Below are 23,453 nucleotides of genomic sequence, written 5' to 3' on the forward strand. Positions count from 1 at the left end.
TTTGATTTTTGTTTGTTTTGGTTTATTAATTCTAAATCAAAAGTAAAATAAATTATAATTCTCACGAATTTCGAGTTTGCGGGAGAGTTTCGTGATCACGACGAAATTCATAATTTTATTTTAAGTTTCCTTTTAAAGTGTAAATATAAAATATGTACTATAGCATTAATACGGCGGCTTCTATAACTCTTTCACGTTTAGCACTTAAGAAATTATGAGTAATTGATGTGCAAGGGCACTCTGTGTTATCATTCAAATGTGATAAAACAATTTGTAACCTTGCTAAAGAAAAGCAAAATTTGCTTTACACTTCTGAGTCTATTCATTTGGTTCAAAAGTTATAACATTTTGCTACAATCACTTATCAACAATAGCTTTCTAATTTAAATTATTAAAATATGGCATTCCATTTCACTTAAAAAATGTATTTTCTTTTCCTCATTGTAGATGCATCAAACATGAATGAAGGTGAGTCAGCAGGAGGGGGGCATCAACGGGCTAGCCCAGCCCCTCCTGCTGTATCCGACCATAGATCAATTTTATCGTCAACAACCTCAACAGCATCGGTGGATACCATCACCGGCTATAGCGGTACAAGCATACCCGCAACCTTTACAGTTGCAACTCCTGATTCCTTTCAAGTCATAGCAACAACGTTTGTGGATTCACCCATTACACCTCGCAGCTTTCAACAAGCGTTTACTCAGCAACATTTGCCGAAACAACTTCAACAAAATTCCCCAAATAGAATATCAACAACAAATATTCAAAGTCCTCCAAACAAACCGCTACAACAGAAATTTCAATATCAAGGGGCGCAGGCGCAGCAGTTGCCTATGCCGCAGACTACACGTTTAGCGGAAACAACTAATATAGCAGCAACTGATATAGTTTCGGAGGCACAAAATCAAATTGATACTAAATCTGGTATTCAGATTACAACACGCGTGCTAGCGACGGACACGTCCGGCAGCCTGGTTAATAGTTTTCCATCCTCAACGAGTACGACAAGTTTAATTGCAGAGGCGGGACAACAAGATTCGCCGCTAGCCAAGCGTCCCAAACTTGGGGGCAGTATCGGTAGTAGCCTAACTGCTTCGTTGTTGCCAACAAGTGGGAGTACGCAGGACAACAGCAATACGGCATTGTCTGCACCAGAGGATATAAATGCGCTCAAGAAGCGCATTTTGGAGCAAAAATATCTCCGTTTGCGAAGTCTTAAAGAAAGGTGTGAATTATAGTCGTAGTATTGTTAAAGAGTAGCAACCATTCGATACAAGTGTATATATTTTTATTTATTTTCACTTTGCAGACACACAGAAAATGTCGCCGAATTATTCTACTTGCAAAGCGGTGGCAACATGATGGACTACCCGACGTGGCGTAAGAAACCACCAACCCCGCAGTTCGTCACCTTCAGCAATGCTTATCGTCTAGATCAGTTGGTTAACGAGGACAGAGCTGCTGCATTAGTACAGCAACAACAACAACAAAAAGCAACTGATAATATCGCAACAATAATTGGTGTTGCCAGTACCAATCAAGGTACTCAGCAACAGCAGCAACAACATACACAACAATCACAAAAACAAACACAAGACTATTTGGCTGAAATCATAAATAAAACGGTTAGTAAAATCAACATTTCAGAATTTCATACGAAAATCTAATTTGAAAGATATAACCACTAAATGATGATAAAATGTCACTGAACAAGTTGGCCGCCTCTATTTTTGAGAAAGTTAACTTTCATAGGATGTTCGCATTAGCGAGGCATTTGTCTGATATATACCAGAAGATTGTATTTCACAATAAAATTATCTGCATGTGTTGCTGTTAAACTGATTAATTTTATGTTGTTTACATTTTTTACTTTTCAGAGTTCGCAATCTCAAATAGCTACAGATATAAGTAATAGTAGTGGTAGCAACAGCAACAGCAGCTGTAGTGGGACTTCATCAGGGGTCGCACAGAGCCTTGGTAACACACCTACAGTTATAGCGACAGCGACAACTTTAACGCCTGGCAGTGGTGGTGGAGGTAATTTAACCACCACCGATGCGAGTGGCGAAGCGTTGCCACAGGGTGCTGAAATTAAAATTCCCGCCGTAGGCGCAACGCCTGTGGCTGTTTCTACAAAGCTACCAGCAGCTGTTGTACAACTCACTCAACAAGGTATGTGGCTTAAGAATTTGTTTTCTCAGTTGAAGTTTTTTGTTTCTAACATTTCATTCGAGTTCCTTATCAAAGCAAAAAGGCTAAAAATTAAACTAAAACATATAAAATTGTCACTTCCTCTTTCGCTTTCCCGACCGTGCACACATAACAAAGCCTTTTCGCCTCTAATCTAATTTATGTTATCTCGAGTTGTTACATTTGTTTGATTTTACCTACGTCGTTTCTTTAGTTTTGTTTATAACTCTATCAAAATAATTGTAAATTGGCGAAAAAGCATTGCAATGTTAAAAAAAAAATACAATACACAAATAATTACATTTAGAGAACTTTGGCAACATTTGATAATTAAGTTGAATTACAATTTGTTTTTTTTGTATTATTCTCGAAACTCACATGTTCACACACTCCCTCTCTATCTCACGTTATTCTGTTGTGTATCATCTCTACATTGTATCATTATATAGGTCACATACCCGGTAGACCTTTAGGAGGTCGGCACGGTATGGTATTTGGTCAAATACCCGCCCCACCAGCTGTAGGAAATTCTACCTTACCTTTGGTGCCAGGTGCTTATCATTTTTTTCTTCAGAACAAGCGATTTTCTTTTAAATTATCAACTACATAGTTTTGAATTGCGTATTTAATTAGAATACAATTTAAATAGTTTGTTTTGTTTTCATTTTCATTGAGGTAGATAAATACATACATAAATGTGCATTTTATATGCAATTTGAATATAGTACGATTTTTCTATTGCTTTCTCATGCTTCTTGTTGACTTAATAAACATATATTTTCATTGTTATAATTAATTGGATTTATTCGATTGCTTTTTTTCTTCTAGTATATCATTTACCCCTAAATGTTTTATTTTCACCTGTTTGATTCTCTGCCACAATCAACTTTAATAACATTATTGAGTTTCTGATTTTAGTATTTTTAAATTTTGGAGTAAGGAAATAATTATTAGCAATATACGCAGGGCTTGAGTTTATTTGGTATGGGAAAAATATATGTAGGCTACGCTAAAATTCAAGTTTGCATTTTATGATCGCGTTGAGTTTAAACCTATTGAAAGCATTTCATGTCTACTGTAGCAGCAGCTTGTTTTTTAGTACGCAATTCGCAAAGGGACAATGTTTTGCATACGACTCAAAAATTTAGGAATATTAATAATTACATCGGCTCAAAAAAAAAAATCCGAACTCGGGTTTGGCCTAGCAACTAAAATTTTCTAATTGAAAACATTTTTTCTTCAAATTACTTGGAAATTTGAATTTGTTATTCTAAAACCGAGTACGGATTGGGCTTCAGCTTTTCAAAATACATAACGATAACTGGGTACCATCAAAATTACATACAACTTATGTGTGCCACAATCAGGTCAACGTATTATTTTTATTTTGATGCGATAATAACAATAGACGCAAAATATAGAAGAAAACTAATCGAAAAATGCTAGGCTTAAGTTCATGCTTAATATTTATGAAGGTCTTCATTTTGAGTATAATTATTAAAAAAGATTTTAGTCTAATTTCATATGTACATTAGACTGCATCACTCCCCATACAAAAAATAATAGGTAATTCCGTTGGAATTATAAAATCTACTACATTTTAAGACGCCCACCAAAATATTTCGGAAAAATATTAAGATTTAAGTGAGCTGGACCGATTTGAAAATACCTCCAAAAATGGTTTTTTTTATGAATAAAAATAGTTTCTTAAAGATTTTTTTGAAAAAATCCCCTCAAATGACAAAACGGTTAAAGCTTAAAATATTTGCATAAAAATATTAAAAAAAAATTTAAAAAAATTTTAACGGAATCATAATGATGCTGTTTTTAACATTTTTCAAAGATTGGTATAAGAAAAACTTGAATAACTGAACCTAAACTCTTCCGATTTAGACTTAAGAGGTGTCATTGGAAAGGTATTTTCTCACCCTTTTCATTTATTTGCTAATAAACTTATTCAAAGGATGGAAGAGAAAGGTAGGAGAAACGAACCTCATTCAAAGTTGAATTAAGATGTTTTGGTATTCGAAGATGTTTTGGGACACGAATGACGTTTCTTTTGGCCAGAAATAAAAACGGTGTGAAAATACCTTTCTACTGAGATCCCATAAGTCTAAATCAGAACAGTTTTGGCCCAGTTATTCAAGTTTTTCGTAAATCAATCTTTGAAAAAAGTAAAAAAACAGCATCAAAAATCTCATTCTTACGATTCCGTTGAAAAGATTTTTAAATATTTTTATGCAGATTTTTTAAGCTTATTCTAATTTGTCATCTGAGGGGACTTTTTTCAAAAAGTTCTTTAAGAAACTATTTTTATTCATAAAAAACTTCATTTGTGGAGGTAATTTTAAATCGGTCCAGCTCGCTTAAATCTTAATATTTTTCCGAAATATTTTAGTGGACGTCTTAAAATATAATACATTTTGTAATCCCGCCGGAAAAACCGCAACTTTTTTTGGTGATGCAGTCTAATGTACATAACTACATACAAAAACAAATATAATAAAAACGACTTCCAACTTGTGTAATTAAACCATCTTTGTAAGAAACAATAAAAAGGTATGAGGAATGTTTTTATTTATTTATTTAATCAATGGAATACAAATCCTTACTGACTATGTATTAAACATAGGAGCTTAAGCACTACCTAAAGTAATTTAGCATGGAAAAAGTAATTTAGTAGCCGCTACAACAACAACACCAACTGTTCCCAATGGCAGAGACGGATCATATTCAGAGATGTAGTGATTTAGTAGCCGCTACAACAACAACAACAACTGTTCCCAATGGCAGAGACGGATCATATTCAGAGTGAGTTTTGAGCCGTACAACACAAACATGTTCAAGCAGACGATCAAAGAGGCATTAACAGAAAGGGTTCTGAACAAAGGCGATAATTTTCGTAGTAGTTTTTAGAAATCCCAAGTAAAATAAAGAAATGTGACGCGAATTATGAGACGGAACATTTAATACTAACTTCCCCAAAAGATTAGGACAATCGACTGTGCCTTCCACTATTTTAGCCACAAAAGAGGCTGCGAGAAGAAGAACGCCTAGTGTTTAACGAACTTAAATTAAGAAGTTGACAACGAGAAATATACGGAGGTATGTATAGGCTCCGAAAATTTAGAGAACTCAAGGCAAATTTAATAAAATTGTTTTAATCTTTTCAATGCGGTTTATATAGACGGCCTGATTGGGTCGCCAAATGAAAGATGCATATTCTAACCTAGATCTCACTAAAGTAACATAATAAAAAACTTCAGAGTATAGGGATCCTTAAACAACTGACCATGTGGAATAGGAAAATTTACTAACATTTAAGGAATTAAGAGAACAACAATAATGCAGGCTATCAAGCTCAGATTGCAGCAAAAAGTAGTCTTGATCACTGTGTAAACCTTTAGATTGTCAGCATATAACAAATACTTAGATGACTGGAAGCATGATCCAATATCATTTATGGATAGGACAAATAAAAGAGGGCCCAGGATACTACCTCGGTGTACACCCAAAGTAACTACAAACGGAGTGGAAAGTAGGTTATCAAAAGCAACGCCTGTCGGAAAGGTAGGAATTTATCCATCCAGAAGAGTTGAGTGGAAAACCAATTGCGATAACTTATTAACTAAGACTTTATTCGAAACTCTATCGAACGCCTTCGAAAAGTCGGTGTACACAGCGTCCACTTGCAGACCTGACTGCATCGCATGAACACAGTCCTCCATGAAGGTAGCAAGGTTGGAGGCAGTCGACCTGCCACTAACGAAACCGTGCTGACAAGGGAAAATTAAACTTTTCACTGCGAAATTAAGCTTCTGTTTGACAACTGATTTCTAAACTTTTGGAACAGTATCTAGTTTGGAAATAGGCCTGCAATTCGAAACATCATTATTGGTCCAGCTTTTGTAAATTGGTGTAATCAAAGCATTTTTCCAGTCGTCAATAATAAAATATACAGACGAAAGAGATTTGTTGAACAGTATTGTTAATGGCTGAACAAGCGAGGGATAACGTTTGAGCATAGCACCTGAGAGGCCATCAGAATCCAATTTAAACGAGTGCTTTAAGGAGCAAATGGCTACTTCTACGTCACTTTCAGAAACACGCAGTGCGGCTAACTTAAGGGCAGATTCTGAAAGAGGGCAACGTTCAGAAACCATATCGAAATTCGAGACATAATTAGAGGAAAAAAATTGTGCTAAGAGATTGGCTACCTCAGTAGGTGTGTTAGATTGCTTGTCATTCGAAAAGACATAGGACGGTACACTCGACTTGGCGTTCTTAGATTTTACAAAACTCCAAAATACTTTAGGGTTGCTTTTAATGTCTGCTTCACTTTTACTAATAAAGTTATTATAAAGAATTTTGTCCAAAAAATTAAAGTTCCTAAGGCAGTACTGATATATGACCAAGACCTAGTTGCCTTAAATCTTTTAAAAATCTTATTTTTGCGATTTTTGAGTTGCTTAAGCTCCTTGTTGTACCAGGGTAACTTGTTCGACTTCCTTGTAATTAATGACAATATTTCTACATTTAAAAACTCTGCATAAAAGTTAGTGTCCAAATTGTACAGTACATGTTCCCAATCATGATCATGAAGGCGGCTATTTAAGACATCAAAGTTGCACGAACTAAAGTTAAAACTTGGTCAGCATCTCTCAAGAGGAACAGTAGCGAAAACATAAAATTGAATATGACCTTCCATAGGAATTTGATGAGTATTTGCGCGAGTTATTGGAGATGGGCATTCAAACACCCAATAACTTACATTATTGCTAATAAAGATAAGATCTAAAATAAGTATAAGTTTATTTACAATTCCATTAATTTGTTGCAGACCAATACTTAGGAAACTATCAGTTACATATAAGTTACTGTAGTTGCATTAACCGTGGTAAAATACGAGGAGTTATTGAAGTTATTCCAAGAAACATTTCACAAATTAAAATAACCAAGTACACAAAGGTGGTGTTCGCCAATCCTTGAACTGAGATGCAAGTGTATTAACGACCTGTTGTTGTTGTTGTAGTTAACCCCGCCTAGATCGGTTTGTCCCTCAATCGTCGTCAAGTTCATCTAACGGGAGACCTAGAAAGTGTGCAACTCCGACTATGTTCGTCCATAGTGACAGGGCGTTAGCTGAGTGGGGTTTTGGAAGCCTGCGAAGGGTGCGCTAGAGTCATGAGGTGACTCTCCGCATGCTGGGAACTCGTTGGGCACATTTGCCTTTGTCATCCAGAGCGAAGTTGGGCTATGGTGGAGCGAGTTTCCCGAGGCAGCCAAATGTTTGTCCCGTCCACGTCAGATGGTTGAGTTCCCAAAATGATAATCACAGGTCGGGAGTCGGTCTCGACTTACACTTGTGAATACCGTTTATATCCTGTCGTTATCTCAGGCGAGTCCAGAGATTGTGTTATGAACATCTGGCTTTGTCCTTCCGTTCGTATTGATGCCTTCTGACGTGCCTAGCGCGGGCTCTGCCGCAAGTAGGAGTCTTCATCACAGCGAGTATTTTAAGAAAGGAACCAGTTAAGGTCCGGAGTGCCGTATTCAGGCACCTCTTCCTGCTCGGTTAGACCATCTCGAGAAAAAGTTCCCTAGGAAACTCATCTCTTGTGTTTAGTTGTTGTTGTTTCGTTACGAGGCATCCCTCGTCTCTTCTGCATAACTGCGTACTTGCTAAACGTCTTGTAAGTCATGACTAAAGTTTCTTTGCCCGCTCCCTGAATGCTGCAGGAATAGACTAGAAGGCCGACCGTATTTCTTGCTCAAGGCTATTAACAAGTGAAGCTGGTGTTCGCAGAAAATGAGAGCGTGATGTAAAGTAATCCTTGGCACATGTTTTGAAGAGTGTATCAGAGGATTGAGCTGCATAAATTTGTAGGTTTCTGATAGTGAAGAATTTTGAAAAAAAAGATCTGAGCGTAGAAAGTAATCTTCTTGCAAGGCTGCGATGTTTTGGCGTCGCCAAGTTGATGCAGTCGTCCGCGCAATCACGGTTTTGTAAAGATTTAACAGCTTGGTAAAGAAAATGCCACTTTGGGGGATTTTTATTTAATCACGGGTTTCTCAGCAACGGGCGACTAGGATCACGGGTAATTGATGATCCACCGCGAGTAAATTCGGAAGGGTTGTGTTGTGTGTGAGGCTACGACTTTTGGGATGTCTGGAGAGTCCTTGCGATTACGTTTGGTACGTAGGATGACGATTTGAAGCGTCTCACTAGTGACTTGAGCCGTAAGTCTGGACCACGATCATACATATATTCGAAAAGATGCCTTCAGCACCTGTCGCCTACTAGCTTTTGTACAACGACCCACGCCTGCGTTGGAGGGTTATTTGTTGTTTGGAACTCGTTTTTTTCTGGCAGTTATAAAGTATTCTGTTATCTCGCATTTCTGCAGTTTTGCTAATGTCAAAAATTTGCAGTTTGCAAAACTTAATCTACTTACAAGTGCTAAATAAGATTTGAATTTGATGTTGCCAATTGATTGCGTACAATCCAGAAACTTAATCATTCTAGATTATTGCATACAAAATTGTGAATTATAAAATTACTTTTATAAACAAATCAATTATTTGACTGTAAGCCCAATTTTCAATAGACATTGAAATAGCAAAAAAAAAGTTTGCCCTAAAAAATTAACTCACCGATTATAATCATTCATTATTAAATGACTTGGATATTTTTATTTCCTCGCATCATTTCATTTAATGCCAAGTGAAAATCCGGCATTAGTGATACCGTTTCTATAGTTCTATAGTTTAAACAAAAGGTGGTACCTCGGAGGTGGTCCCATACTAATTTGGTTTAGATGAGATCATTGGATCATAAAGAATTACCGATAGTCTTAAATTTTTATATGAGAACTGAAGTCGGGGTTTTTTTTGCTTAAAAATTACTTGTTTAAACAGATATTAAGTATAAGTATTTGCTTAATTTTTAAAAATATTCTTGTTTATCTATTTATTCAAAGCTGCACTTTTCCAAATCATGTAAACTCAAAACATTATTTTACAGGATTTTCTTAACAAAGTGCTATATTAAAATATTCATTGCGATATTGGCAATTGATTGCTTACAATCCAGAAGCTTAATCATTCTAGATTATCGCATACAAAATTATGAATTATAAAATTACTTTTATCAACAAATCAATTATTCGACTATAAGCCGAATTTTCACTAGGCATTGAAATAGCAATTAAATGACTTCTATTTTTAGTTCCACATTCATTTCACTTAATGCCAAGTGGAAATCCGGCATTAGTGATAACTTTGGACACCGTTAACCGTTTTCTGTAGTTCTTTTTTTTTCTTAAGCGAGAGGTTGTACCTCGGAGGTTGTCCCATACTAATTTGGTTTAGATGAGATCATTGGATCATAAAGAAATTACTGATAGTCTTAAATTTTTATATGAGAACTGAAGTCGGTTTTGTTTTTTACTTAAAAATTACTTGTTTAAACTGATTTTAACTATAAGTATTTATTTAATTTTTTTTTTCCTTATTCTTATTTTTGTTTATGTATTTATTCAAAGCTGCACTTTTCCAAATCATGTAAATTCAAAACAATATTTTGCAGGATTTTCTTAACAAAGTGCTATATTAAAATATTCATTGCGATATTGGCAATTGATTGCTTACAATCCAGAAGCTTAATCATTCTAGATTATCGCGGACAGACAAGCAAAAAATAGGAGCGCATCGTTATTTCTTTGGGAGTAAAGTGGATAGCAGTAACACCTTGTTCCTTTATTATTTCCCTTATTTTTTGCTTCATTTCATATAACCCCGCCATCTTTATTTCCCTTTCTTATATTTTGTAGTTGAAAAATAAAAATATTGGTTTTGCCTGTATCGCCTTTCGCTTGTTGATGGTTCTGTATGATTTTTGCATCCCTCCAACGCATGTTCGTTGTGTCTCTGAGCCGTATATGACTCGCATCTCTACACCCTCTCACATTTCATTAAAATTCATTAATAAATTGTTTCCACATTCCTCTTTCCAACCGCTTCGGCTTTCTTTAGGTGGCACACCGCTTGTACCTGCTATTGGTAGTGGTGGCTCTCCTGCGGTATTGCGACGCAACGGCAATGGCGCCGCTCTTGCGTCAGCTGGCACACCAGGCACCACTTTGCACAACAACCCGCCTACGCCACTTTACTCGCCAACTCCCAACGCCGTGTTGGTGCATGCCTCCGTCAATGGTAATGTCACAAGCGCCGCCAGTGCTGCTGGCAGTAGTGGAACAAGTGGCGCATTGACCGGCTCAACTGCCGGAAGCCTAAGTACGTCCGGCAGCGCTGGCACTAGTGGCGCTGCAGCGAACAGCGCGCAAGAGTTTTCGTTCAAGGCCAAGCAGGAGGTTTATGTGCTGCAGCGCATCTCCGAGTTACAACGAGAGGGATTATGGACTGAAAAACGGTTGCCAAAACTGCAAGAGCCCAGCCGCCCAAAGGCACATTGGGACTATTTGTTAGAGGAGATGGTTTGGTTGGCAGCGGATTTTGCGCAAGAGCGCAAATGGAAGAAAAATGCTGCCAAGAAATGCGCCAAAATGGTGCAGAAGTACTTCCAGGACAAAGCGAATGCAGCACAGAAGGCGGAGAAGGCACATGAGGCACACTTGAAGCGGATAGCGGCCTTCCTCTCCAAAGAGGTGAAAATGTTTTGGTCAAATGTGGAGAAATTGGTGGAATACAAACATCATACGAAGCTCGAGGAGAAGCGTAAAAAGGCGCTTGATCAGCATTTAAGCTTCATTGTCGATCAGACAGAGAAATTCTCACAGCAGCTGGCCGAGGGCATGAATAAAAGCATAATAGAAACAGCTGCGGGGGCTAGTGGTGCGCCAAGCATGGATTCGAGTAGGATATCATCGCCTAAGCGTGAGACCGCGGGCAATGGGTCTGATGGTAAGTACATACATATATGTAGATAGCCAGCGCGATCCTTAAATTTTTGAGATTAAGCTTCCTTAGTGGAAATTGAGATTGTAGGTGAAATTAAGATTAAGAATAGGATATAGGTGATATCATCAATTAAAAAGTAACTATTGTCGAGGAGTCAGAAGAAGTTTCCCTTCGCTGAACCAGGCGCCCTCACTTATTTTTTTATCTTTCTTTTAGATGATTTCCGTCCAGAATCTGGATCAGAAGATGATGAGGAAACAATTGCCAAAGCTGAAGAGGAAGCGGCAGACGTCAAGGAAGAGGTTGCGGCCTTAGAAAAAGAATCTCAAATGGATCTTGATGATTTTCTGAAAGATCTGCCAAAAGGCTACTTAGAAAATCGCGATAAAATTTTACTTGAGGAAGTTGACCCCAAAAGCAGCCAAGAAGATGACGCAGACACCGAGTTCGAAGCAAATGAAGACAGCGATGACGATGAGAACACGATTAGCAAACAAGAAGAAGAAGAAAAAGATATTGATCATCAGAAAGAAATTGATGAGTTGGAAGCGGATAACGACTTAACCGTCGAACAGCTGTTGGAAAAGTACAAATCGGGCAAGATTGATGAACCAAAAGGAACGTTGACGCGAAGAAGAGGCGCAGCGCCGCCGGCAAAGAAACGCGCTAAAATGGAAATTGACTCGGACGATGATGAAGTGGAGAATGACACCAGTAGCGAAGGCACTGTGGTGGAAACTGAAAGTGAGTCAGATAACGAGGAAGATACCAATGACGAAGAGAATTCCTCGGACGTAAGCGAAGAAAATGAACAGGAAGATGGACTGAAGAGTCTGTTGGAAGATGTAAGTTTAGTGGGCTTGTGTGCTTTAATTTTTATTGAGACTATTCTTTCTTCTACCTTGCAGACCGAGGGCAACAGCAAAGATGACATGATTAAAGATGCCGCCGCTCTAGCCGAAAGCATACAACCTAAGGGTAATACGCTGTCTTCAACAAATGTAGTCACTCCGGTGCCATTTCTGCTTAAACACTCACTGCGTGAGTATCAGCACATTGGTTTGGATTGGCTTGTCACCATGAATGAACGTAAATTGAACGGCATACTCGCTGATGAAATGGGTTTAGGTAAAACCATTCAGACGATAGCGCTGCTAGCGCATTTAGCATGCGTTAAAGGCAATTGGGGTCCACATCTGATTGTCGTGCCATCATCGGTGATGCTCAATTGGGAAATGGAATTTAAGAAATGGTGTCCGGCATTTAAGATACTCACATACTATGGCACGCAGAAAGAGCGTAAGCTTAAGCGTGTGGGCTGGACAAAACCTAATGCATTCCATGTGTGCATAACATCCTACAAATTGGTGGTGCAGGATCAGCAGAGTTTCCGTAGGAAAAAGTGGAAATATCTGATATTGGATGAGGCGCAAAACATTAAAAATTTCAAGTCACAACGCTGGCAGCTGCTGCTAAATTTCTCCACAGAAAGGTGAGTTGTGCGCAAATTATAGACACCTAGTGCTTATATTTAGCACCATAATCAGTACTTATTCGAATTGTTACTTAGAATAAGAACTACGCTTGGGTGCTCAAAGCAATAATTTGAAGCATTTCTTTTTATGAAGAGACTATGCAAATTATCTGCGCTGGCTTGTCAAATGCTCTGAAGACATAATTTAATACTAATATTTTAGAAGGGCTGATTAATTTTTGAAAATTTATTTATTCAAATTCATTTCTCTTCAGACGTCTATTGCTCACCGGCACTCCACTACAAAACGATTTAATGGAATTATGGTCGCTTATGCATTTTCTAATGCCATATGTGTTTTCATCGCATCGCGAATTTAAAGAGTGGTTCTCCAATCCTATGACCGGTATGATTGAAGGCAACATGGAGTACAATGAAACGCTCATAAGCCGACTGCACAAGGTAAGTTAGTCAATCGAAATTTCCATCTAACGCAATTATCTGTATTTGCTTGCTCTCCCTTCAACAGGTCATACGCCCTTTTTTGCTGCGACGTCTCAAAAAAGAAGTCGAAAAGCAAATGCCCAAGAAATACGAGCACGTCGTAATGTGTCGCTTGTCGAATCGTCAACGCTATTTGTATGAAGATTTTATGAGCCGCTCAAAGTGAGTTTGTTGACAAATTGATAGTGCCATATTTTAAGAGATTTAGAGTCGTTTTCTCATGTAGGTTTTAAAATTTATCTGCCCCTTAAACACAAATTTTGTGCTGAAAAAATTTTTTGAAGGGGTGATAAATTTTAAAACCTACATGAGGAAACGGCACTTATCCAAGAAAAAAGTTAACCTTAAATTTTTCCCCATCTTCATCAGAACTAAGGAAACACTGCAAACAGGCAATCTACTAAGTGTCATCAATGTGCTTATGCAGCTACGTAAAGTCTGTAATCATCCAAATATGTTTGAAGTACGTCCAACCATTTCGCCATTTCAAATGGAAGGCATAACCTATGAAGCGCCAAGGCTAGTTTATAATTTGCTGGATTACGATCCATTCACGGTATGTTTTTGAGATGGCATTTCTTTTTTTTTTTTTTTTNGGGCATAACCTATGAAGCGCCAAGGCTAGTTTATAATTTGCTGGATTACGATCCATTCACGGTATGTTTTTGAGATGGCATTTTTTTTTTAACAATTTCAGCATTTAAACTGATGATAAAATGTCACTGACATTCTGATCCAATCTATTATTGAGCGGATCGGGATAAAAAGGATGTTCGCATTTGCGAGGCATTTGTCTGATTAAAGTAATAGAGTTTAAGAAAAAAACATAGATGCGCTTAGGCGCTCACGAGGATTTGATAAAACTGGTTGTTTACGTATCATCAAAAAGTAATCTATACGTTGCCAGAATTTTATTAAATTGAAATTTTTAAATAGAAGAAAGTATTTAGCACCGTCAACAAAAACAACTTCAAACATCTTGCTAGAATTGAATACCTAAAATATTTCTAAAAATTCTGAATAAAAAGTTAGAAATTTAGGCAAACAATTTTTGAGTTTTTATAATTTGTCCCCAAAGATTGAAATTTGGATGTACTATTCGCGATATAATAATAATAGATTGGCGCTTACACATATATTAGTGTTTGGCCGAGCTTCTCCTCCGATTTGTGGCATGTACCTTGATGTTGACACACAAAGCGGAGGAACGGAACCTACAGTTTTACGCCGACTCCGAACGGCGATTATATTTTTATGAGAAGCTGTTTTTCATGGCAGAAATACACTCGGAGGTTAACCATTGCCTGCCGAGGGACGACCGCTGTTAATAAAAAGCCTTTTTCTATATTTTTTGGGATGTTGCTTTGACCAGGGCTTGAACCCAGGCGTTGCTGAGGGGAAGCGCGCGCTGCTTACCACTACACCACATATACACTTAGATAGGCTGACTTCCAAAACGTCAATTGCATTGCATACGTACGCTGACGTGCTAATTTTTGTTTTATTTTTTTTTCTTTTAAGCACATCGATTTGCATTCGTTAAATTTACTTCTAATTGATTTGGAACTCACTCTCACTGCTTACGTTTCGCACAAGTCACGCGTTCTGGAGCCACCCCGTAAGCTAATTGAGGAAATCGACAGTGCACCGGCGCCGCCACCACCCTGCCCGCGTGGCAAATTCAAATTTTACATACGCGTACGCGATCAGCAAGTGCAGCAGAATCTGAGTCAGCACAGCACGGCTATGGTACGCGTCGGCGCTAGTCCTGCTATGCGTACAGATGGCAAGAAAGTAATACCATTGCGGGAAACGAATACAGCAAATTTGCGACTTGTAAAGCGTTTGAACAATATAAACCCCGTTAACACGTCCAAATTGCCCGTCTTGTCGATGGCACCTTCAACATCCACTTCGGCGGCCATTTCCCTGGCCAGCAGTGGCGTTGGTGGTAGCATACGCACCGCCTCGGGCATATCAGTAACGCGCGTACAAGTCGCACCACAAGCGAACGCTAATTTGACGCCACCTGCGGCAAAAATCGCCAAGCTGGTGCAGCCTGGCAGCGGTAAGCCGTACTTCCTGGTAACATCTTCGGCTGGTAGCAGTTCGTTGAGCGATACCGTGAGTGGAAGTAACGCTTCGGGTAGCCGTTTAACGTTGGTGTGCAAAAGCGGCAGTGGCAACACCAGTTTAACCGCTATGAGCGCGAGTAGCAGTGGAAAGAGCGGCATAACCATTAAGCCAAAGCCGGAAAATTCGAAATTATTAACCACTATTGCGCAGCAGGTGAAGAGCACCACCACCGATGCTGGAGGAACCGACGATTTGGGGAGCGCTGCGATGGATGTTGATGAGTCAGAAACTGCAGGAACCGAAACGTCCGAATCCGATCCAATATATAATATGCAACAAATACTGGAAAAGCGTAAGGAGCAGCGTTTGGCGCGCCTCAAATTGGTTGCAGCTGTGAATCGACGCTGCATAGACGGTGTGCCTATATATGGGGCGGACTGTCGCGAAACACTGACGAAATGTGTGAAGCCGAGCCAGACACTGGAGTACTCCAGCTGGCAAACGCGAAGTCACACCAACTGTTGTACAGCCATGGCGCGGCGCGACTGCTGGACGCTCAGCAAAATAATCAAATCATATGAGAAGCGCGTTGAAGATCTGCGACAAACCTTCAGCAATTTCGTCATCTATGTGCCACCGGCGTGTGCGCCGCGCATACGCTTCTACGTTCAGCATCTCACATCGGGACGTTTGCAGCGTGAGCGTAGAATTGAAAACACTGTCGCACAATATTGTTCACCCAAGCTGACATTGCTGCATCCAGTCATCTCAGCGATGACCACACAGTTTCCAGATCCTCGTCTCATACAATACGATTGCGGCAAATTACAAACCCTTGATCTGCTGTTGCGTCAACTAAAATCCGGACAACATCGTGTGCTGATATTCACACAAATGACAAAAATGTTGGATGTGCTGGAGGCGTTCCTTAACTACCATGGACACATCTACTTGCGGTTAGACGGTTCGACGCGCGTCGAACAGCGTCAAGTGCTAATGGAGCGCTTCAATGGCGACAAGCGCATTTTCTGCTTCATATTGTCGACACGTTCCGGTGGCGTTGGTGTTAATTTAACCGGCGCGGATACTGTGATATTTTACGATTCCGATTGGAATCCAACTATGGACGCGCAAGCGCAAGATCGTTGCCATCGTATTGGTCAAACACGTGATGTGCACATCTATCGGCTGGTGTCTGAGAAAACAATCGAAGTGAATATACTAAAAAAGGCGAATCAAAAGCGCATGCTAAGCGATATGGCGATCGAAGGTGGCAACTTTACGACCACTTATTTCAAGAGTTCCACCATCAAAGATCTTTTCAATTTGGAACAAGGCGATCAAGATGGCGGCGAAACAGCTGCAGTTGTTGGTGCGGCTAACGGCGGTCGTGCGGAGAAACCAACGACTTCTTCAGCAAGTGCGGCAGCAATTGTCAGTGAGCTGGGCAGTGAAATTGAGACGGAAAAGCAGTCGTTGCGTGCGTTTGAGAGCGCTCTAGCTGCTGCCGAAGACGAGCAGGATGTGCAGGCAACCAAGACAGCGAAGGCGGAAGCGGCTGCCGACTTGGCAGAATTCGATGAGACCATACCCATCGATGAAACGACAACGGCAGACGGCGCTGCAGCAGCGGAGATGAGTAAAGCGGATTTGGAAATGCAAAATCTCGTGAAGCAGGTAAGTGTATGTTAGAATGTACTGTTACGGCTTGAAGAAAAGGGCAATTATTAAAACAGTATTGGTTATTTTGAAATATGAAATGGAATTTAGATAGCAGTTTGCTGTATAATGAAGGGGTTAATGTTAAAACTCACCCTATCTGTAACACAATAACGGCATTAACCTTCCAATTGTTCAATTCGATTTTAAGTTCGCTTGGACGCGGTGGTCTGGTGCTAATATAAATCTTCAACGACGTTCAGACATAGTCAAAGCGAATATAAACGCCTGATTATATCACTCAACGTTTTACATTTCTGTATTTATATAGGTTTGTTCGTCGAGCAAAAAATTGCACGAAATCGCGTTCGTGCAAACCAAAAAATTATCCATCACTCAAAAACTAATAGCGTTTTCTTTTCTCGAAATAATGTTGCATTCTGCCCTGCAAAATTTGCAAGTTTCTCAACATGAGAGAGATTTGAGAGAATTTTTTCTTACTCTCTGATATTTTGAGTTTTGGATAATTCTTGCTGGATTTTGGACGAACAAACCTTAGTTAGTTGGCTCCAAGGTGATTTCTCTAAGTTTCTCAACATCATGTGGTTCAGAGAAAACGCGGTAGAGAAAATTAGAGCAATGCATATTTTCTTTAAATTTATATTCTCTAATCTACTAAAAACATTCGTTCTATTCCACAGCTCTCGCCAATCGAGCGCTATGCTATGCGTTTCGTTGAAGAAACCGGTGCAGCATGGACCGCCGAACAACTGCGTGCAGCAGAGGAAGAAATCGAAGCTCAAAAGCGCGAATGGGAAGCCAACCGCTTAGCTGCATTGCAAAAGGAAGAGGAGATGCTGAAAAAGGAGGCTGAAGCTGATGAAATGCTCACCTACAATCGCAAGGACGCAAGCAATCAGGTTAATAATAAAAATCAAGGATCTACAATTAGAAGAAAAGCTATGATTAAGTCGAATAGAAGAGTACTTAAAAAACAGTTAGGGCGAGGTAAAGTTGATAGGCGCCGGCGTAGCAGTGAGGCTGCTACTACTCTGGCGACAAGTAGCCGTGNTGGCTCCAAGGTGATTTCTCTAAGTTTCTCACCTTCATGTAGTTCAGAGAAAAAGCGGTAGAGAAAATTAGAGCAATGCATATTTTCTTTAAATTTATATTCTCTAATCTACTAAAACCATTCGTTCTATTCCACAGCTCTCGCCTATCGAGCGCTACGCTATGCGTTTCGTTGAAGAAACCGGTGCAGCATGGACCGCCGAACAACTGCGTGCAGCCGAGGAAGAAATCGAAGCTCAAAAGCGCGAATGGGAAGCCAACCGCTTAGCTGCATTGCAAAAGGAAGAGGAGATGCTGAAAAAGGAGGCTGAAGCTGATGAAATGCTCACCTACAATCGCAAGGACGCAAGCAATCAGGTTAATAATAAAAATCAAGGATCTACAATTAGAAGAAAAGCTATGATTAAGTCGAATAGAAGAGTACTTAAAAAACAGTTAGGGCGAGGTAAAGTTGATAGGCGCCGGCGTAGCAGTGAGGCTGCTACTACTCTGGCGACAAGTAGCCGTGCAGTGAGAGCACGCCAGAATAGTAATATGTCGAAGAGGCGAGCACCAGTGAAAACTCGTAGAGGGACTAATCAGTGTTTGCGTGGTAAAACAGTCAGAGCAGGCAGGGCCAACAATGCCAGTAGTAAGAGTAGAGGTAATAGTGTTGAGCGTGAGAAAGAACCAGCGAGGAGTGTGCAAGGTTCTGCTAAGGGTAGTAATATGCGCAGAGCAAAGAGGTCGCCCTCACCAACAGCATCGGAAGATGATTTGGAGACGGCGACAACAGTGAAATCCACTAGAAAGACAACGCGCACGTCAATGGCCGCAGCTGCAGCCGCTACAACAGCAGATACAGATTGCGATATATTTTCGAACGATGGGACGACAAATGATAAACGCGTAACTGCTGCGGGGGTAAGGAGAAACGCGACGGGTGTGAAAAATCAAAGACTGCTGAATCGCCNGGTGAGAGCACGCCAGAATAGTAATATGTCGAAGAGGCGAGCACCAGTGAAAACTCGTAGAGCGACTAATCAGTGTTTGCGTGGTAAAACAGTCAGAGCAGGCAGGGCCAACAATGCCAGTAGTAAGAGTAGAGGTAATAGTGTTGAGCGTGAGAAAGAACCAGCGAGGAGTGTGCAAGGTTCTGCTAAGGGTAGTAATATGCGCAGAGCAAAGAGGTCGCCCTCACCAACAGCATCGGAAGATGATTTGGAGACGGCGACAACAGTGAAATCCACTAGAAAGACAACGCGCACGTCAATGGCAGCAGCTGCAGCCGCTACAACAGCATATGCAGATTGCGATATATTGTCGAACGATGGGACGACAAATGATAAACGCGTAACTGCTGCGGGGGTAAGGAGAAACGCGACGGGTGTGAAAAATCAAAGACTGCTGAATCGCCGCTTGCTCCGGCTCAAAGCGAATTCTGTTGCGACGACGCAAATGCGAAAGCGTAAAATAAGCGGTGGTGCTGCTGCAGCCAAGTCACCCCCAGCCAAGAGAAAACCAGTTGAAAAGTTGACGAACAGAAGCGCAGCTCAGCGGCGTCAACTGCGCAACAGTCCGAAGAAGAATGCGAGTGCAAATAAGTCTAAGTCTAATCCCCGCAGAGAAAGCGAAAGTGATGATAATGACGACGAAGAAGAGGAGGATGATGATGAAGTAGCCGCTAGCGATGATAAAGAGGAGCAATCGGCCAGTGAAAGCGAACATATCCAAGACGACAGTGATAAGGACGAAGCTGAAGATGATAGTGAGCAGGAAGCTGCGGAAGATATTGGTACAGCGGCTAGTGCGGAAGAGGACGATACGGAAAATGNCAAGAAGAATGCGAGTGCAAATAAGTCTAAGTCTAATCGCCGCAGAGAAAGCGAAAGTGATGATAATGAGGACGAAGAAGAGGAGGATGATGATGAAGTAGCCGCTAGTGATGATAAAGAGGAGATCGAGCAATCAGCCAGTGAAAGCGAACATATCCAAGACGACAGTGATAAGGACGAAGCTGAAGATGATAGTGAGCAGGAAGCTGTGGAAGATATTGGTACAGCGGCTAGTGCGGAAGAGGACGATACGGAAAATGGGAATATGAATTACGACAGCGCACATAGCCATTGCAGTGAAGATTTGAGGGAAGAAGAAAGTCAAGAGGACGTGAGTGAAGAAGAAGAGGAAAAAGCAAAGACTGCGCGCAAAAAATCGCCAAGGAAATACTCACCGCACTGGAAGTACAACTCACGGGCTAACAATGTTACACCGCCGCCGCCAGCTGCTATCACTGAAGACGAAAGCGCCGCCGCCGCCGCCACCGCTGCCGAGGGCGAGGAGAGTCAGAATGATGCCTCCAGCTATGTAACAGTGCTCGATACTGCCGAACACGACTTCGATGATGACGTAGATGAGGATGAAGAGATCGTATATGTGAGCGACAATAATGCTAATGACGATAACGTTAACGATAACGACAGCGAAAATGAGAAAACTGACGCGCGAACACGTGCATTTGTGAATGAACGACGACGAAACGATTCGGAGGCGCCCACCAATTCAAACAGTTTGGACGTGTGGAATGCACACACGCAAATACAGGACACCACCATGACGAACTCGACATATTACAACGTGTCGGACGAATCAGACTCCGATGAAAATGAGACGCCTCTCGCGCACTTGAACGCCTCGGCGACAAAACGCGGTACGGCGAATAGCAGCTTGTCGGCAACTAAGGCCACAGCCACGAANCATGACGAACTCGACATATTACAACGTGTCGGACGAATCAGACTCCGATGAAAATGAGACGCCTCTCGCGCACTTGAACGCCTCGGCGACAAAGCGCGGTACGGCGAATAGCAGCTTGTCGGCAACTAAGGCCACAGCCACGAATGTGACGTTAACACCTGCAGCGTACCAGAACCACGTCGATGTCAACAGTCCGCGTACGCGTTCACGCGGTGCGGTGAAAATCAATCTGTGGACATTAGATGTGAGTCCGGTGCTACCAGATGTGCGATCAGGTGCCACGCGAATGGCAAAAAAAGATACACAAACACAAAACCGACGTGGTCGAGTGGTGGCCGCAACAAAAGTCGCATCGGCAACGGAAGCGGCGGCGAGTAGAGAGCAATGCGAAGACGAAATGGGCGAAGAAGAGCACCTGATAGACAGTGATGCGGAGAATGCCACCTCCAATCACAAGCCTCGACCAGTCAGTACGACCGTGCAAACAACAGTTGTAAGTACGCCGAATTGCAGACGAGCGGCAACAGCGACGATAACAACGTTGAAACTTAATGCAGCAACGACCCATCGGCGACGGCAACAAAAGCCGCGTGTCGCCGTTTCTGCTGCTAATATACGTACTGGCACAACGACATTACACCGTTGGCTGCTCAAAACCACGAAAACTACCAGAGCTGCTGACGTGGACGCCAGCTCAGAAGCGGACGAAGGAGAAATACTCGATCCGCTGGCCGACAATAGTACGCTCTCAAGCATGGATTCTACAGGATCGATAACGATGGCGAAAGTGACAGCCAAAAGGAGTAGTAATGGGCCGACATGATGCAACAATATCGCCGCTCCTAACGCGTTTGGTTATACATAGTAGAAGACTATTTAGAGACGATTAGTGTCATTTCATGCTGCTGCTGCTGCTGCTGTTGCTGTAGCGCGCTGCTAAAAATGATGTACCGAGTACGGAGACAGACAGTATTATAAGCACACTGTATCATCTATCGCTGTTGTGCATTGTGGTGCGTTGTTGTGGTCTTTTTAATAGGATAAACTATTGCAAGCTGGCTGCCTGCCTCTGCCAGTGATTGTTGAGCAAGCGAGCGGGCGGGCAGGCAAAACTTTCACGCAATGAATGCGCACGCGCATGCGCTGGAAGTTGGCTAGGGAGCCGCAGGAGAGTGTGTGCGTGCACAATTGAAAGTTTTGTTTGCCCACCCTTGAAGCTACCCTTGGCCGAGCGATTTTTCTTTTAATGTGGGTGGTTTAGAGAAAAAGGTTAAAACGTGCAAGCGCCACACACACACACACACACACAAACCGGCGTTCAGTTGAGGAAATCACTATATTTAAAAGTAGATACAGGTTCATGCAATTAATTGTAAAAATAGTATATATATAAAAAAAAACTATACATAAAAGCGAATCCAATGCTAAATCTTGTAAATACATATGTATGTTTAATTGCTAGGTAGTTAGGGGACACTCTTAATTGCAAATTAGTTGGCAAGAAATAAAAAAGGTTTAGAGGAGTTAACGTTATAGTGAGACAGAGAGGGTGGGGCTTGAAGCGGAAGTGAAGTGGAAAAAAAACTCAGTACTACAGCTTTTACTATGAGACATTGAATGCAAAAATNTTGATGTGGAAATTATCATTTGACAATGTTTATGGAAAGAGAGAGAGGCGGAGACGGAGAGGGGAGAGGGTGGGGCTTGAAGCGGAAGTGAAGTGGAAAAAAACTCAGTACTACAGCTTTTACTATGAGACATTGAATGCAAAAATGCAATACTTGGATTTCTGTTCGTTTTAGTTAACTGTTTCAACATGTGAAATCGCTATTTAATTATTATTTTTTCATAAGCTCGTCAAACTTTTAAAAAGTGTTTAGTCACTTATTTTCGCTGTATTTATATTGGCATAAAGCGCTACAGCGCTTGGACGATCGCAAATCTTTACTTCCATTGCTAGATGCTGCGTTTCATAGTAAAATTTGCTGTGTGCGCAAAAACAAAATACAAGAAATAAAATATTAACAAAAGCGACCGCTGTGCGTTCCATAGTTCCAATTAGATTTTATTTTAGCAATCGACTTTATGTATTAAGCCTAAAATATTAATTGGTACACAATACATATACGAGTATAGAAAAAAAGAAATAATAATAATAATTAAAAAAGTAGTGTTTACGCGCTGTTAGTTACTTTTTTCTCGAAAGTGTATCATAACAGCATTTGCATATCCGTATCGGGTACACACATTTTTTTCTTACCTTGTTAACATTCATTTATGTTGTTGAATTTTTTATATTTTATGCTTGTATTGGCAAAAAAAGTTGATTTTGTTTTTTTTTTAATTGAGGTTATGTTGTTTAAATTATACGCATTTCATGCACGCAGCATTATTAGAAATTAGAAGAATTTATTTTTCATAATTTTACAGAACAATTATTAAATTTATTGACAAGCAAATTTTTGCGAAAAAATTTAAATTCTTTCCTTATAGCTTTTTCTCTTGTTGATACTTTTTTTTGCATATCCGAATTCAACATTGATTTCTGTAGACTTCAACAAAATAACTTAATTCGACCAACACCGAATTTCCAAAAGGGTAGGGTTAATTACCAATGGGAATAAGTTGGCATTTTTTCGATATAGCAAATTTGAAGCAAATTCAACAGAGTTCGTTTAAAAGAACCGATCATCGAAATTGTCAAATCGAAAAAATGCTCACTTATTCCCTTTCGTAACGCTGGATCACAAATTTTAATTTGGTTTTTGTTCTTGGGTAATTTTTTTTCTATGGATACGCTTTCGAGATATTTGCAATTTACCGT

At 40.5% G+C, this 23,453-nt stretch overlaps 1 protein-coding gene across 4 annotated transcripts; it reads left to right on the forward strand.

The window, feature by feature from the left end:
• The first annotated feature begins 408 nt into the window (after nt 1-408).
• On the forward strand, nt 409-22,029 carry dom (domino helicase). Of its 4 annotated transcripts, XM_017626095.1 has the most exons (15): nt 410-1,228; nt 1,313-1,628; nt 1,881-2,175; nt 2,643-2,744; nt 10,228-11,115; nt 11,329-11,957; nt 12,021-12,604; nt 12,862-13,048; nt 13,116-13,252; nt 13,460-13,646; nt 14,612-16,843; nt 17,527-17,896; nt 18,849-19,475; nt 19,731-20,499; nt 20,645-22,029. In XM_017626095.1, exons 1-15 carry the CDS (start codon nt 423-425, stop codon nt 21,450-21,452), a joined length of 8,937 nt encoding a protein of 2,978 aa, XP_017481584.1. In that variant the 5' UTR covers nt 410-422; the 3' UTR covers nt 21,453-22,029. The 4 variants fall into 4 exon arrangements, with proteins under 4 accessions (XP_017481583.1, XP_017481585.1, XP_017481584.1 ...); XM_017626094.1 differs by having other exon boundaries at nt 409-1,228; nt 11,329-12,604; XM_017626097.1 differs by lacking the exon at nt 2,643-2,744.
• The last annotated feature ends 1,424 nt before the right edge of the window (nt 22,030-23,453 follow it).

Source organism: Rhagoletis zephyria, unplaced genomic scaffold (assembly GCF_001687245.7).
Source record: "Rhagoletis zephyria isolate East Lansing unplaced genomic scaffold, Rhagoletis_zephyria_1.1 Rzeph_scaffold_04423, whole genome shotgun sequence".
NCBI lineage: Eukaryota > Metazoa > Arthropoda > Insecta > Diptera > Tephritidae > Rhagoletis > Rhagoletis zephyria.